At 36.8% G+C, this 13,127-nt stretch overlaps 1 protein-coding gene across 3 annotated transcripts in view; it reads right to left on the reverse strand.

Annotated features, from left to right (window-relative positions):
- LOC114655134 (kinesin-like protein KIF2A) overlaps nt 1–13,127 on the reverse strand; it is a 51,791-nt gene that overhangs the window by 18,351 nt on the left and 20,313 nt on the right. For all 3 annotated transcript variants that reach the window (XM_051929692.1, XM_051929693.1, XM_028806002.2), the window contains 10 exons: nt 12,921–12,975; nt 12,634–12,796; nt 10,790–10,880; nt 10,388–10,451; nt 9,460–9,551; nt 9,222–9,364; nt 4,862–5,066; nt 4,564–4,674; nt 845–912; nt 171–309 (listed from right to left, as the gene is read on the reverse strand). In XM_051929692.1, coding sequence (XP_051785652.1) covers nt 171–309; nt 845–912; nt 4,564–4,674; nt 4,862–5,066; nt 9,222–9,364; nt 9,460–9,551; nt 10,388–10,451; nt 10,790–10,880; nt 12,634–12,796; nt 12,921–12,975 — 1,131 coding nt within the window. The remainder of the gene's footprint in view (nt 1–170; nt 310–844; nt 913–4,563; nt 4,675–4,861; nt 5,067–9,221; nt 9,365–9,459; nt 9,552–10,387; nt 10,452–10,789; nt 10,881–12,633; nt 12,797–12,920; nt 12,976–13,127) is intronic.

The raw sequence follows: 13,127 nt of genomic DNA on the forward strand, positions 1-13,127 counted from the left end.
GCTGAATGTTCAAACTGAAGAAAGACCAGTTTCCTTAACAAATTTAGAAACCACTATTGCCTATTTTAAAATTGAATTTCCCACAGACTCTATAAAATAACAATGTATTACTTAACCTTCTCAATTAGATAAAAGTAGATTTATCCAGAAACCTATGTGCAATCACTTACAGTTTGTTCAGAGAATAGTTTTAGATCATCTCCATGAGCTGAGCTTCGAACATCCCAAGGAGTGTCCAAAACATCAAACTGACTGACAGTATTGGCATTGGGCTTTCCTTCAGTGGGGTCCACTGTCAGCTCCTTCACTCTACAATCAAAATGCCCCCACACAAATGTAAGCTCAGAGATCAGCAGTAAAACAATAATGTTCATTTTTTATCATCTACTGCAAGCACAGTAAGTAGTAATGTCCTGATTTTTGTATTAGAACCTTCAGAAATTTTAATCTCAACTTCACTGCTAGGCTTGAAAAAATATGTGAGGAATAAGTAGGAATATAGAGAATAACAATAAAATTCTTTGAAATAAAATATTGTGAAAAAACTGTGGGACTTAAATACTAACAGAATGAGCATAGCCATTTAAACAATTCCCCTCCAAAACTTTAACTAAGGTTAAATAGACACAAAAACCAACAAAAGGTGGTTAAGAATAAGATGATAGCAATCAAACTGGACTTGTGGAAACTGATAAACAACAATAAATTCATAATTCGAACATGCACCATAAAACAGCTTCAATGAATGTAATTTCTGTGATAGTGCTATAATGCACACTTTGGCTTAAAGGATGGCCTACAATATTTATGACAACACAGAGAAGAAAACAAAACGTTCACAAACCTATTTGCGTATCTTAAAGTGTTCAATGTATTTTCACACGAGGCCATTCCTGGGGATATTGTAGCAATCTGGAATGATAATGAATAAAACAAAAAAAAAGATTTATTAAGCAAGCCATTTAGTGTGTTTATTGGAATTTTAATAACCCGGTTATTGACAGAAACCCAGTTTCTAAAAAGCCATGTAAACCCTAACCCTTATTCTGGTTAGAGAAACCGGGATGTAGGTCTCTGAAAAACCAGGTTAACACATAGACGTCTCCAAATTATATGGCCATGTTAAACCTTAATCAGGTTACCATTAAGGATGGCATAATATTTCTGTTGAACTCTGTTTACAGTCTATTCATGTCTCAGCTTTGTACACACTTCTAATTCACCAGGTACAAGACAGTGAAAGGCGTCCACAAAGTTCAATTTCCTGAAGCAAATGCTCTGGCAGTCACATTATTCCATTTCTTGGTTGAAACAATCTGTCTCAATACATCAAATATTGCAGAATTTCTATTGATAAACTGGATGCAAAGTACTAAGCTCGGCAGCACAAACGTGAGAGCAGTACAGTAACTTGTTAAAAGTAACAAGTAGTAAGTAGTCTGATTACATTTTAAAATAACAAGTAAACTAATGAAACATATGTATTTTATTGAAGTAAAAATACCTGTGTTATTATTATCCAAGCAGAATTGGGTGTAAGGCAGGAATGGCAGGAAGCAAACATACTGCTGCCGAATTTTTGCCAAAGGAGAACACTAGAAGTGGACTCGTGTATGTAAACATGGTGTCACACATGTGTGCTTGGGAGACAGTTTACAGGTTGTCACAGGTGGCTGGGTGTGGTCAGCATTCGCCTATAAAAGGGTCCACCTCCCGACAATCAAGGCTGGAGTCAGGGGAGGAGGTGGACGAGGTCGGAGAAGGAGGTGGGCGAAGAGAGGCCCAGTGTAAATAGTGTGCTGAGAAGAGAAGAGGTGGCTGAAGGAAGCCTGGACTGTTGGGAACTGGTATTGGTGCACTTATTGACTGTATATAGTAGCGTATGTAAATAAACGTGTGGTGATGGACTTAGTTGTGTCTGCCTGCCTGTGTCAGGGGCGCCCTAATCCACAAGGTTTAAATAAATATGTTTCTCCACCGGACCAAGGATTGGTGCTTTGCTCTAACTCTTTTTCCTCTTTCCCTCTGCAGACCATCAGAAGAACCCAAATCCTAAAACTTCTGCTTCCAATCCCTCAGAACCTGCCTCGGAAAGATCATTTCCACTTCCAGCACCTCCTCTTCCTATCAGTCAGCTATATAACTGCCATGTTTATCATTGTACCTCAGTTCTGTTTTGGACTTATGTCTGCGAAGACCTTGCTACTTATTGATTGGTCAAGTTTTTCCATACTGCCAAGTATACAGGGTGGCCACCCCAAACATGTTTCTTTGTGTTTGCTGTGTATTTTACAATTGGTTTGTAAGAAACCAGGTTTCTGCCTTAACTGGGTTACTCACTTTATCCTGGTTTTGTATGTGTATGTAAACACACTGAATAAAACTAAATAGCAAGATTTCAGAAGTATAGGGTTTTAAGAAAGTCTTAATGATTAGCAATACTGGAGCTGGACTTAATTATTAACTCCAGAACATATTGCTGGGTAGCTCCTTGGATGTGGATTTTAAGAGCACAAGACACTGATTTCACCTTTCATCTATCCAAAGAAGTTCATATTAAGATACAGTAAATTCTAATGACACGTTGCTGAAACCATTTTTCCACTGATAGTGCTTAAAATTTAAGAACTACTTCGCACATTCATATTAAAGCATTTACATTAGTCATCACATTTTGCTAGGGAACCTGCAGCTCACAAACTGTTCAATACTGACTTACAATAGTTTACATTTAATCCATCCATTTTCAATCCATTTTTTCCATTAAACATTCACAAAAAAATATTTTTTGCTTTTTTATTTTGTTAATTTTAAAGATCAAATTACAATGAGCAAGTTACAAGTCAGTCAAACCTTCAGTGCTACATCCGATTTAAATCAAATCAGATACCTAGAAGTTAGATAGTGGCATGGTCCCTTTTGAATTAGATTTCTGAATAATATATTTTATTTTCTATGGCATCTTTGTCTTTTCCAAATGACTCAAGTAACAATTACATCCTGCTTTTAAAAGAAGGAATTGTTGATATACAGTACTTTAGAATGCACAAAAAAAAATTAATACATTGCGGAAGTATGATCTTCTCTTATTTATTTGAGATAAGTTTGGCCAGAATTAAAGCAATTTTGTTCAACAGGAACATTGCATTGCAGAATGCACATTCTAAAATGTTTTTTTTTCAAAGGAATAATAGTCTAGGTAGAATATTTATTTTTTAACTTCCATGGACACAATATGTTAATATGACAAAATATATTTGGTGGGCTAGTATGTCATAACTTAATAACATTTTCTCTATGTTCATTATATAAATAATGTGATTTAAGTCATAGATGTTCTAAGACTTTTGTGACTATGATTTGTTTTTTCCAAATTGTAAATTTGCAATTTTTGTATAGCTCAACCTTGCATATTCATCACTGAATTTGGAAATATGGCTGATTAAGCCTACTGTCCTTGTGGTTTCAATTTATTTTTGAAATGTAAGATTATTTGTCTTTCAGATGTGCTTCAAGAAAAATGACACCTTTTATTGGCTAACTAAAAAGATTACAATATGCAAGCTTTCGAGGCAACTCAGGCCTCTTCTACAGGCAAGATGTAATTGATTACATTTTGCCTGAAGAAGGGGCCTGAGTTGCCTTGAAAGCTTGCATATTGTAATCTTTTTAGTTAGCCAATAAAATGTGTCATTTTGCTTGACTTCTCACTACATTTATAATAGATAACACAGTACAACACCCTAGTACTACAGATGTGCTTTAAGTGTTTCACAGAGAGTAATGGCAAATACCTCTGAAGATATGCTAGTTTCAACTGGATGGAAATCTCAGTAAATCCTTAATTTATCAATACAAGTCATTAAGAGTGAGTTAAATGGTATCATAAGTGCAAGATTTGACAGAGCATAGCAGTTTTTATGGATAAAAAGCAATCACTTCATGAATAACTTTGATATATTGAAAAGAAAAAAGGATTTACTTGAAAATGGGTGAAGCAATCTACATGGGACAGACAATGCTTAATCCTTTAGAAAGATAATATTTTTGATGTATTTATAGTGTGGATGGTTAAATGTTTATAATTGATAGTTTGATAAAGAAAATCTGGACTTTACCAATTTGTGCATGTACATGTTAGGTATTATAGAGCAAAGACATCTTGTAAATACCTTACCTTCTCAATTAGGTGAATTTATTTTAATCAGAATAGGTTCATAAGGTATTAAAGCTTATTCTGATAACTACAGGCAAAAGGCGCATACTAGCACCATATAGCACAATGCACATAGTGACTGTTCTGGAATCAGATCCAATTTCGTTCAGCTTTGAAACAGTTGCACAAACCACTTAAATATGGCAAAACCATTTAACTGAAATACTGTATATGTAATTACATAAAGAGTGAGATGTAGTGAGTAAAGAACGAAAATTAATTTCAACCCCACAGCCAGAAAAGCTAAATTTATGGCAAAGGTATTGTATTGTAGTTTTGACCCAATTTTTAAAAAACCACATACAAGATGATCTAGCAGCCGGAGTGCGTTGATCACCATAGCTTACCATGCATGTCCTCGAGTTCTCGCCAATGAAGGAGTCTCTCAACACTTGTGTCAGTTTACTTGCTCTGAAGGGAGTATGCGGCTTGTTGCGGCCCAAGGCTCTTATACATTCCTACACCCAAAATGTAAAATATTAAATCTCACTGTGTGATATTTTCAACAAGAAAAATAAAATTCCAGTGGAGAACACAACTGCATTAAGTCAACAAAAGACACGACAAAATGGCCATTTATATAGCAATTTTAACCATAAAATGAATGCTAATTTTGCTAACTAAGATTAAAAAAGGTTAACAGACCTTGAGTGCCAGAAGACTTTTATTTATCTCAGCACCTTCAAGCCTCGTTTGTCGATCTGCACTCAGCGTATCTACCCCTCTCTCATTACCAGCAAGATCTATTAGAGAAAATTTTCCATGAATCTTTCCATTTCTTCTAAGTATAATCTGGAACACTGCATGACTTCTTGAAGAATGAGCATTGGCAGACGTCTGTCCAGAGGTTCTAGGAAAAAAAAGTGTGATAATTTTTCAAAAATAAAAGATACACTCTTTTGTATAATTTATAGTGTTTTTATAGTAAACATATCGGACTAAAAACATTTGCAAAAGTTGCACATTAACATTGCCAAAACTATCTCAAGCCTACCACCATTAGCAGTGATATATTCATTATGGAGAGCAGCACGGTGGCACAGTGGGTTTGTGTCCCTGTTTGCATGTTCTCAACTTGTCTGTGTGGGTCTCCTCACGCAGTCCAAAGACATGCATGTAAGGTACACTGGAAACGCTAAACAGGCCCTAGTAGGTGTGTGAGGATGTCCCCCCGCAATGGACTGGCACCCTGTCCTAGGGATATAATTCCTGCCTTGTGCCCTATGCTTATTGGGATGGGCTCCAGCCCACCGTGACCCTGCTCAGGATTAGGCGGGCTTAAAAGACAGCATATTCATTACAGAAGAGTAAAAATTAATTTTATACAGTATGTTTTTGGTCAAGTTCTCAAGACTGACATTTATCTTTATTATAGTAGAGGGCAGTACTATGATATAGTGACAAACACTCCTGCCCCATGACATCCAGGAGACTGGTTTTAAATGGGGTTGAATCCAGCCTAAAATCATCTTTGGAGTTTGCACATTCTCTCCAGATGTTGTCTATTGTCAGAGAAAAACACTAAACCTTCTAGTTATCTAAACAGATATTCACAATTAACATTCTATTTGTATTCTATTCTAATCACACCTTTGTGGTTTTTGACTTATTAGGATTGGCTCTTGCATATAAAGAGGATGCTTTGTTTCACATTGGAACTTTACACATTGCTCATCACATAAATGAAGGATGGACAGAAGAAATCAAAATAATATAGACATACTGAGAACAAAGGTTCTCTTCCATTTTATTAGTGAATCATTACTTAAACAATGCTTCACACATCTGTGCAGAATAATCTGTTATTTTCTTTAGTATATAATAATAATAATACATTTTATTTATATTGCACTTTATATTTTAGCAATCTCAAAGTGCTACAAAGTAAAAATAAAGTAATAAAACAAGAAAATCTATAAATACTTTAACAAAATGTCTTTCTAAAAAGATGAGTTTTTAGATTTCGTTTAAAAGCATCAGTCGACTGTGAGGCTCTCAGGTAGTCATTTTATGGTTAAAATTGCTACAGTCATGGCCGAAATTATCGGCACCCCTGGAATTTTCCCAGAAAATGCACCATTTCTCCCAGAAAATTATTGCAATTACAAATGTTTTTGTATATACATCTTTATTTCCTTTATGTGCATTGGAACAACACAAAAAAACAGGAAAAAAGCCAAATCTGACATCATGTCACACAGAACTCAAAAAATGGGCGGACAAAATTATTGGCACCCTTTCAAAAATTGTGGGTAAATCATTTTATTTCAAGCATATGATGCTCATTTGTACTCACCTGTGGCAAGAAACAGGTGCTGGCAATATAGCAATCACACCTGAAGCCAGTTAAAATGGAGAGAAGTTGACTCAACCTTTCTGTTGTGTGGCCGAGTGTGCCACACTAAGCATGGAGAACAGAAAGAAGAGTAGAGAATTGTCTGAGGACTTGAGAACAAAAATTGTGGAAAAATATCAACAATCTCAAGGCTACAAGTCCATCTCCAGAGATCTTCATGTTCCTTTGTCCATTGTGCGCAACATAATCAAGAAGTTCACAACACATGGCACTGTAGCTAATCTCCCTGGACGTGGACGGAAGAGAAAAACTGATAAAAAGACTGCAACAAAGGATAGTCCGAATGGTGGATAAACAACCCCAATCAACTTCAAAACATATTCAAACTGTTCTGCAGACTCAGGGTGCAACAGTGTCAGCTCGAACTATCCGTCGACATCTGAACGAAATGAAACGCTATGGCAGGAGAGCCAGGAGGACCCCACTGCTGACACAGAAGCATAAAAAAGCCAGACTGGAGTTTGCCAACATGTACTTGAGGAAGCCAAAATCCTTCTGGGCGAACGTCTTGTGGACAGATGAGACCAAGGTAGAGCTTTTTGGTAAAGCTCATCATTCTACTGTTTTCAGAAAACGGAATGAGGCCTACGAAGAAAAGAACACAGTACCTACAGTCAAACATGGTGGAGGTTCTAAGATGTTTTGGGGATGTTTTGCTGCCTCTGGCACTGGATGCCTAGACTGTGTGCAAGACATCATGAAATCTAAAGACTACCAAAAGATATTGGGGCGCAATGTAGGGCCCCAGTGTCAGGAAGCTGGGTCTGCATCAGAGGTCATGGGTGTTCCAGCAGGACAATGACCCCAAACATACCTCTAAAAGCACTCAGAAATGGTTGAAGACAAAGCACTGGAGAGTTCTGAAGTGGCCAGCAATGAGTCCGGATCTAAATCCGATCGAACACTTATGGAGAGATCTCAAAATTGCTGTTGGGAGAAGGCGCCCTTCAAATCTGAGAATCCTTGAGCAGTTTGCAAAAGAAGAGTGGTCGGAAGTTCCAGTTGAGAGGTGTAACAAGCTTGTTGATGGTTATAGGAAGCGCTTGATTTCAGTTATTTTTTCCAAAGGGCGTGCAACCAAATATTAAGTAGAGGGTGCCAATAATTTTGTCCAGCCCGGTTTTTGAGTTCTGTGTGACATGATGTCAGATTTGGCTTTTTTTTCTCTGTTTTTTTGTGTTGTTCCAATGCACATAAAGGAAATAAACGTGTATACCAAAACATTTGTAATTGCAACAATTTTCTGGGAGAAATGGTGCATTTTCAAGGAAAATTCCAGGGTTGCCGATAATTTTGTCCATGACTGTATATAAATGGCCATTTTGTCATGTCTTTTGTTGACTTAATGCAGTTGTGTTCTCCACTGGAATTTTATTTTTCTTGTTGAAAATACCACACAGTGGGATTTGATATTTTACATTTTGGGTGTAGGAATATATCAGAGCCTTGGGCCGCAACAAGCCGCATATTCCCTTCAGAGCAAGTAAACTGACACAAGTGTTGAGAGGCTCCTTCATTGGCGAGAACTCGAGGACATGCATGGTAAGCTATGGTGATCAACACACTCCGGCTGCTAGATCATCTTGTGTTTTTTTTTTTAAAATTGGGTCAAAGCTACAATACAATACCTTTGCCATAAATTTAGCTTTTCTGGCAAAGGTTGAAATTAATTTTCGTTCTTTACTCACTACATCTCACTCTTTATGTAATTACATATACAGTATTTCAGTTAAATGGTTTTGTCATGTTTAAGTGGTTTGTGCAACTGTTTCAAAGCTGAACGAAACTGGATCTGATTCCAGAACAGTCACTATGTGCATTGTGCTATAATGGTGCTAGTATGTGCCTTTTGCCTGTAGTTATCAGAATAAGCTTTAATACCTTATGAACCTATTCTGAATAAAATAAATTCACCTTATTGAGAAGGTAAGGTATTTACAAGATGTCTTTGCTCTATAATGCCTAACATGTACATGCACAAATTGGTAAAGTATATATAGTGTTAGTTTAATGTTTCAGGTAGCTATGCCAAGACCACAATACAATTGCATGGTTTACATTTTTAAGTTTGTGAGTCAGCTATTCATCCTCAGGACTTATTTATGATTTATATCATGTATTTACTTAAATGAAAAATGTAACTTTTTTTAATTGATTTTTTTGGTTTCTGTTATAAGACGATTAATAAAAAATGTTATTAATAGGGCATACATTCGCTTTGGCAAGTCTGCTGTATATGTATTAAATGAACACTAGAGTTAGTGTAGGGTTGTGTCAGCATACATAATTAGTGCTCTCTGAACTGCTGGTCCTCTCACGATTTTTCCCCAACACTATTCATATGTCAAAAACATGCATGTTAGGTTAGTTGGTGACTAAAAGTTGTCACAATGCGAGTGTGGCTACATGTCGTGGCTTAGTGTCTATTCTGGCTGGGCTGTTATCCCATCCTCAGTTGGTTGTCTCAGTTGTGTCTGTAACCGGACTAAGCCAGTTTAGAAAATAGAAGGATGGATGGCTACTTAAAGTAAATGACCAAAACACAAAATAATTGCATTCAATGTTACTTATTCAGGAAATCATCTTGAAAAATACTAATTAGAAGAACACTCAGAAATCAAAACATTAACAAACTGTAATCATATTTACCTACAGCTGTTCCCCATCTCAATCAGCTTTAAAACATCTTCCATGCATTTCACCTCACATTCCTGTAATCCCACTACCTGGACTTGCTGCTTCCCATCCTCCAGAACTCTTAACTTTGTTTTTTGATTCAACAGATCATAAACCTTTCATTAAAAGAAATGTATCAATGTTAAATTATAAAAAATAAAATTGAGAATTTGAGCGTAATGTGAGCCCAATTTGAGACAGCTATGCTTACCTTGCCACTGTAAATTTCAAAAAATGTTGCATACACTTGAAGATCAAGTTTCTTGTAGTAAGGCTTCTTCTGCATTAGAAACACATCCTGTGCTGTGCAGAAACAGATTAAGTAAATAACCATTGCATACATAACACCTTTTCAATCCAATTCATAGTCTTGGTGGACCGGAGCTCATGTAGATAGCAGTGGGCCCAAGATGGGATCCAGTACTGGACATAATGGTAGTTCATCACAGGGCCAGCTCACACACGCAGACCCACACTCTGCACCAATGGTTTGTTTTATGGCCTTGTGTTGCAATGTATTAGTTACACCTGGGCGGCACGGTGGCGCAGTGGTTGTGCTGCTGCCTCGCAGTAAGGAGACTTGGGTTTGCTTGCTGGGTCCTCCCTGCGTGGAGTTTGCATGTTCTCCTCATGTCTGCGTGGGTTTCCTCCCACAGTCCAAAGACATGCAGGTTAGGTGCAGTGGCGATCCTAAATTGTTCCTAGTGTGTGCTTGGTGTGTGTGTGTCCTGTGGTGGGATGGCGCCCTGTTATTTTTTCCTGCCTTGTGCCCTGTGTTGGCTGGGGTTGGCTCCAGCAGACACCTGTGACCCTGTGTTAGGATATAACAGGTTGGATAATGGATGGATGGATAGTTACACCTGGCCAGTGTAGACTCTTGAACATTCACACCATGACAGTTTAGAGACAATTAAACTGTTTAATTTGCACATCTTTGTGTTTTTCCAAAGTTTAACACAGACACAGGAAGAAACATCACCCGGACACTGACCATGTCTGAGATTCAAAACCAGGATTTTAGGTCAATAGGGAAGCAATGCTACCAATTACAGAAACAGGATGACTCAATGAGCAAAAAAATAAAAATACAAACATTTAAATCATGTTAAATATTCGACTATTTTGAGAGAGGTCCTTACCAGCTAATGCATATATTCCTTTAGAACAATCCTGACTCTTTCCAGAAAAATCACCACCCATTGTCTGAGGGAAGGAAGCGAAAAAAGATGGTAACAATTGTTTATAATTAACGGTTTACCTTTTTTGATTAAGAGCAGCTAAACATCAACAAATGTTTATGGTAGATTTTCAGCTAATTATGCCACAGGGCAGTCTCATTTGAAAGCAAAATTATAATTGAAATCAATTGAGTAAGGCACATATCAAATAAACGTCAACTAAAGAAAAAAAATTAATATAATTAAACAGCTGAATACTTCCTAAGCAGTGAATAAATTACATATCTGACATAACTTTATTGATTAAAAATAGAACATTACTAATAACTTTTAATAAATTAATAAAAGGAAGACTCCACCAACATGTGTTTTTCCGCTTCCCGTTTGTCCATAAGCAAAACAAGTAGCCATTCCTTTTTCAAAGATGGTTTCCACAAGAGGTCTGGCTGTAAAACTAGAAAATAGTAAAAAAAAAAAAAAAAAAAATTTTATGAATATGTTCTTTTGTAAAGTGCAGAACAAATTTAAGTAAAATAATTGATGTTAGGACTCCAAGTACATACAAGAGATTTATGTTAAAAAGTACCCTTGCATAAGATTGTATGCATGTTTGGACACATACACACTCCTGAACAGAAAGCCAAGAAGTCACCACCTACAGTTTGGGGGGGGGGTATGGGGCATGGGGTCTGTCCTAGCAGCATTGGGCTCAAGGTAGGGAACAACCAGCCCAGTCACACTTAGACCGACAGGCCTACTTGGCCAGTTTGGAATCACCACCTGAAGTAACACACATCTTTGGGATATTAGAATAAAATAGGGAAATCCATTCAACACAGGGAGAACATGCAAACATCAAACACACAATAACCAGCTTTGGAATTAAAGACCAGACAGCAGATTGATGAGGCAGCAGCGTTAAACACTGCACTAACATTCCACCCTAGAGTTCCAACATTTTAAAAAACTGACTCAAATCATTTTGATAAAAAAACGTTTATTTGGTGGATTCTGAACAAACTTTCATAACTATTTACAACTCTTTCTTTGATTGGGTTGAGATTTTTTTTTTCTGGGGTACATTTAAAATATTTTAAAACATGTGCTTTAAATTGGATCAAGAATTAGGGAAGCTGGAGAATGGTGCAGTGGTCAGCAGAGTTTCCCCACCATTCAAGAAGACTGCATTTCAATGTGAGTGAGATCAACTGGTGAAACGCTCTAATTTTTGTGTATGTGTGCAGGAATGTAGCCTGTGACCGGTCGACTGGCATGTCAACATGTGTTGATTTCTGAGCTACACTTAACAATAATGGGAATGGATGCTGCTCCCCAAAACTCTCAGACTAAGCAGATTTTTTTGTCATTGATGAATATTTTTGCATTGACAGTGGTGGTACAATCGTTAGTACTGCCACCTCAGAGCTCCACAGTCCTTAGCCTGAATCCTGGCATTTGGCATTCTCCCTCCCTGTGTATCTGGTTTCCTCCTACTGTACATCTTAAAGAAAAGCAGTTTATAGTGACTGTGTCAAAGCAGTGGACTGGCATCCTGAAAAAAGGTTCCTGAAGATGGAAAATACTCTAGCATCCCATGACTTTGTACTTAAATATGTAGCTTTTGAAAAGTAATAGTAAATTAATGAATAATCAAGGATCAAATTACAGTTTCATAGGTGGGGAACCCCCCAGGGTGTGGTGATGCTGTCCCTTCACAGCAATCTCTGAGTAAACCTTCCCATTAAAATGAAGATGGTATGTGGACCAACAGTGACAACATTTTGGTTTGGCTCATTTAAAACTCTGGCAATACTGTCGGCTACATTGAACTGCCAAGTGAACAAGTACAGATACTATTAAACATTTAATATACAACACTAAACACGACACATGCTCAAATTCAGTTTGCTCTAAAGCATGCATCAAACAATAAATCACAGTCATTTCAATACAGTCAATGGTAAAAAAAAAAAAAGTGGTTTGTCACACTGCACAAGTTGATTGTTTCATTTGAGACAAGATGATTTTTGCATGCAGTGGCTGGCAGGTCCTTCTAAAATAATCAGAAATGCTTGTTTGTTCATTTGTGTTTAAACTTCTTGTATAGATAGCATTGTTGCGCAAAGAATAATACCAATTAATTATTATTCATATTCAAGCTTTTTTTTTTTTTTTTTTAACTGTTTTTCTAACTTAAAAAATGATACCTGTAAACCATTTCATTTGTTGTTGAGTCATCAAAAGTATAATCAAAGCGGAAGGTCTGATTTTCCAAGTATCTTGTCAAATCCACCTTTTGTTTTGGCTCGTGTACCATCACTATGTCCTTGTTGGGGATGGTAATAACATCGAAGTCTTTAACCGTGGCTTCTGAAAGCACAGACAGTTTCTATTAAATCATCTCTGATCCCTTGTTGAAACTAGTCAAGTTAGCATTTCCTTAATAACTAATAAATCTGTTGCTAACAGATAAGATGACAGTGAATAAAATCACCTTTCTTATTTAGTGGACGTTTCCGTACACAGACACATATCCTGTGTTCTTTGACCTGTAAAGGGAAAAATCATAAAATAAATGAAAAGCAGGGTATTGCTTTAAGATTTTGAAAAACAAAAAAATCTCTTATTTTTTTATTTATAATGAAACCTTAATGCTGTGTCAGAACCAGAGCCAAAGAAAATCTACAGTGGGACCTGAAAT

This window comes from Erpetoichthys calabaricus, chromosome 7, assembly GCF_900747795.2.
Source record: "Erpetoichthys calabaricus chromosome 7, fErpCal1.3, whole genome shotgun sequence".
Taxonomy (NCBI): Eukaryota; Metazoa; Chordata; class Cladistia; order Polypteriformes; family Polypteridae; genus Erpetoichthys; species Erpetoichthys calabaricus.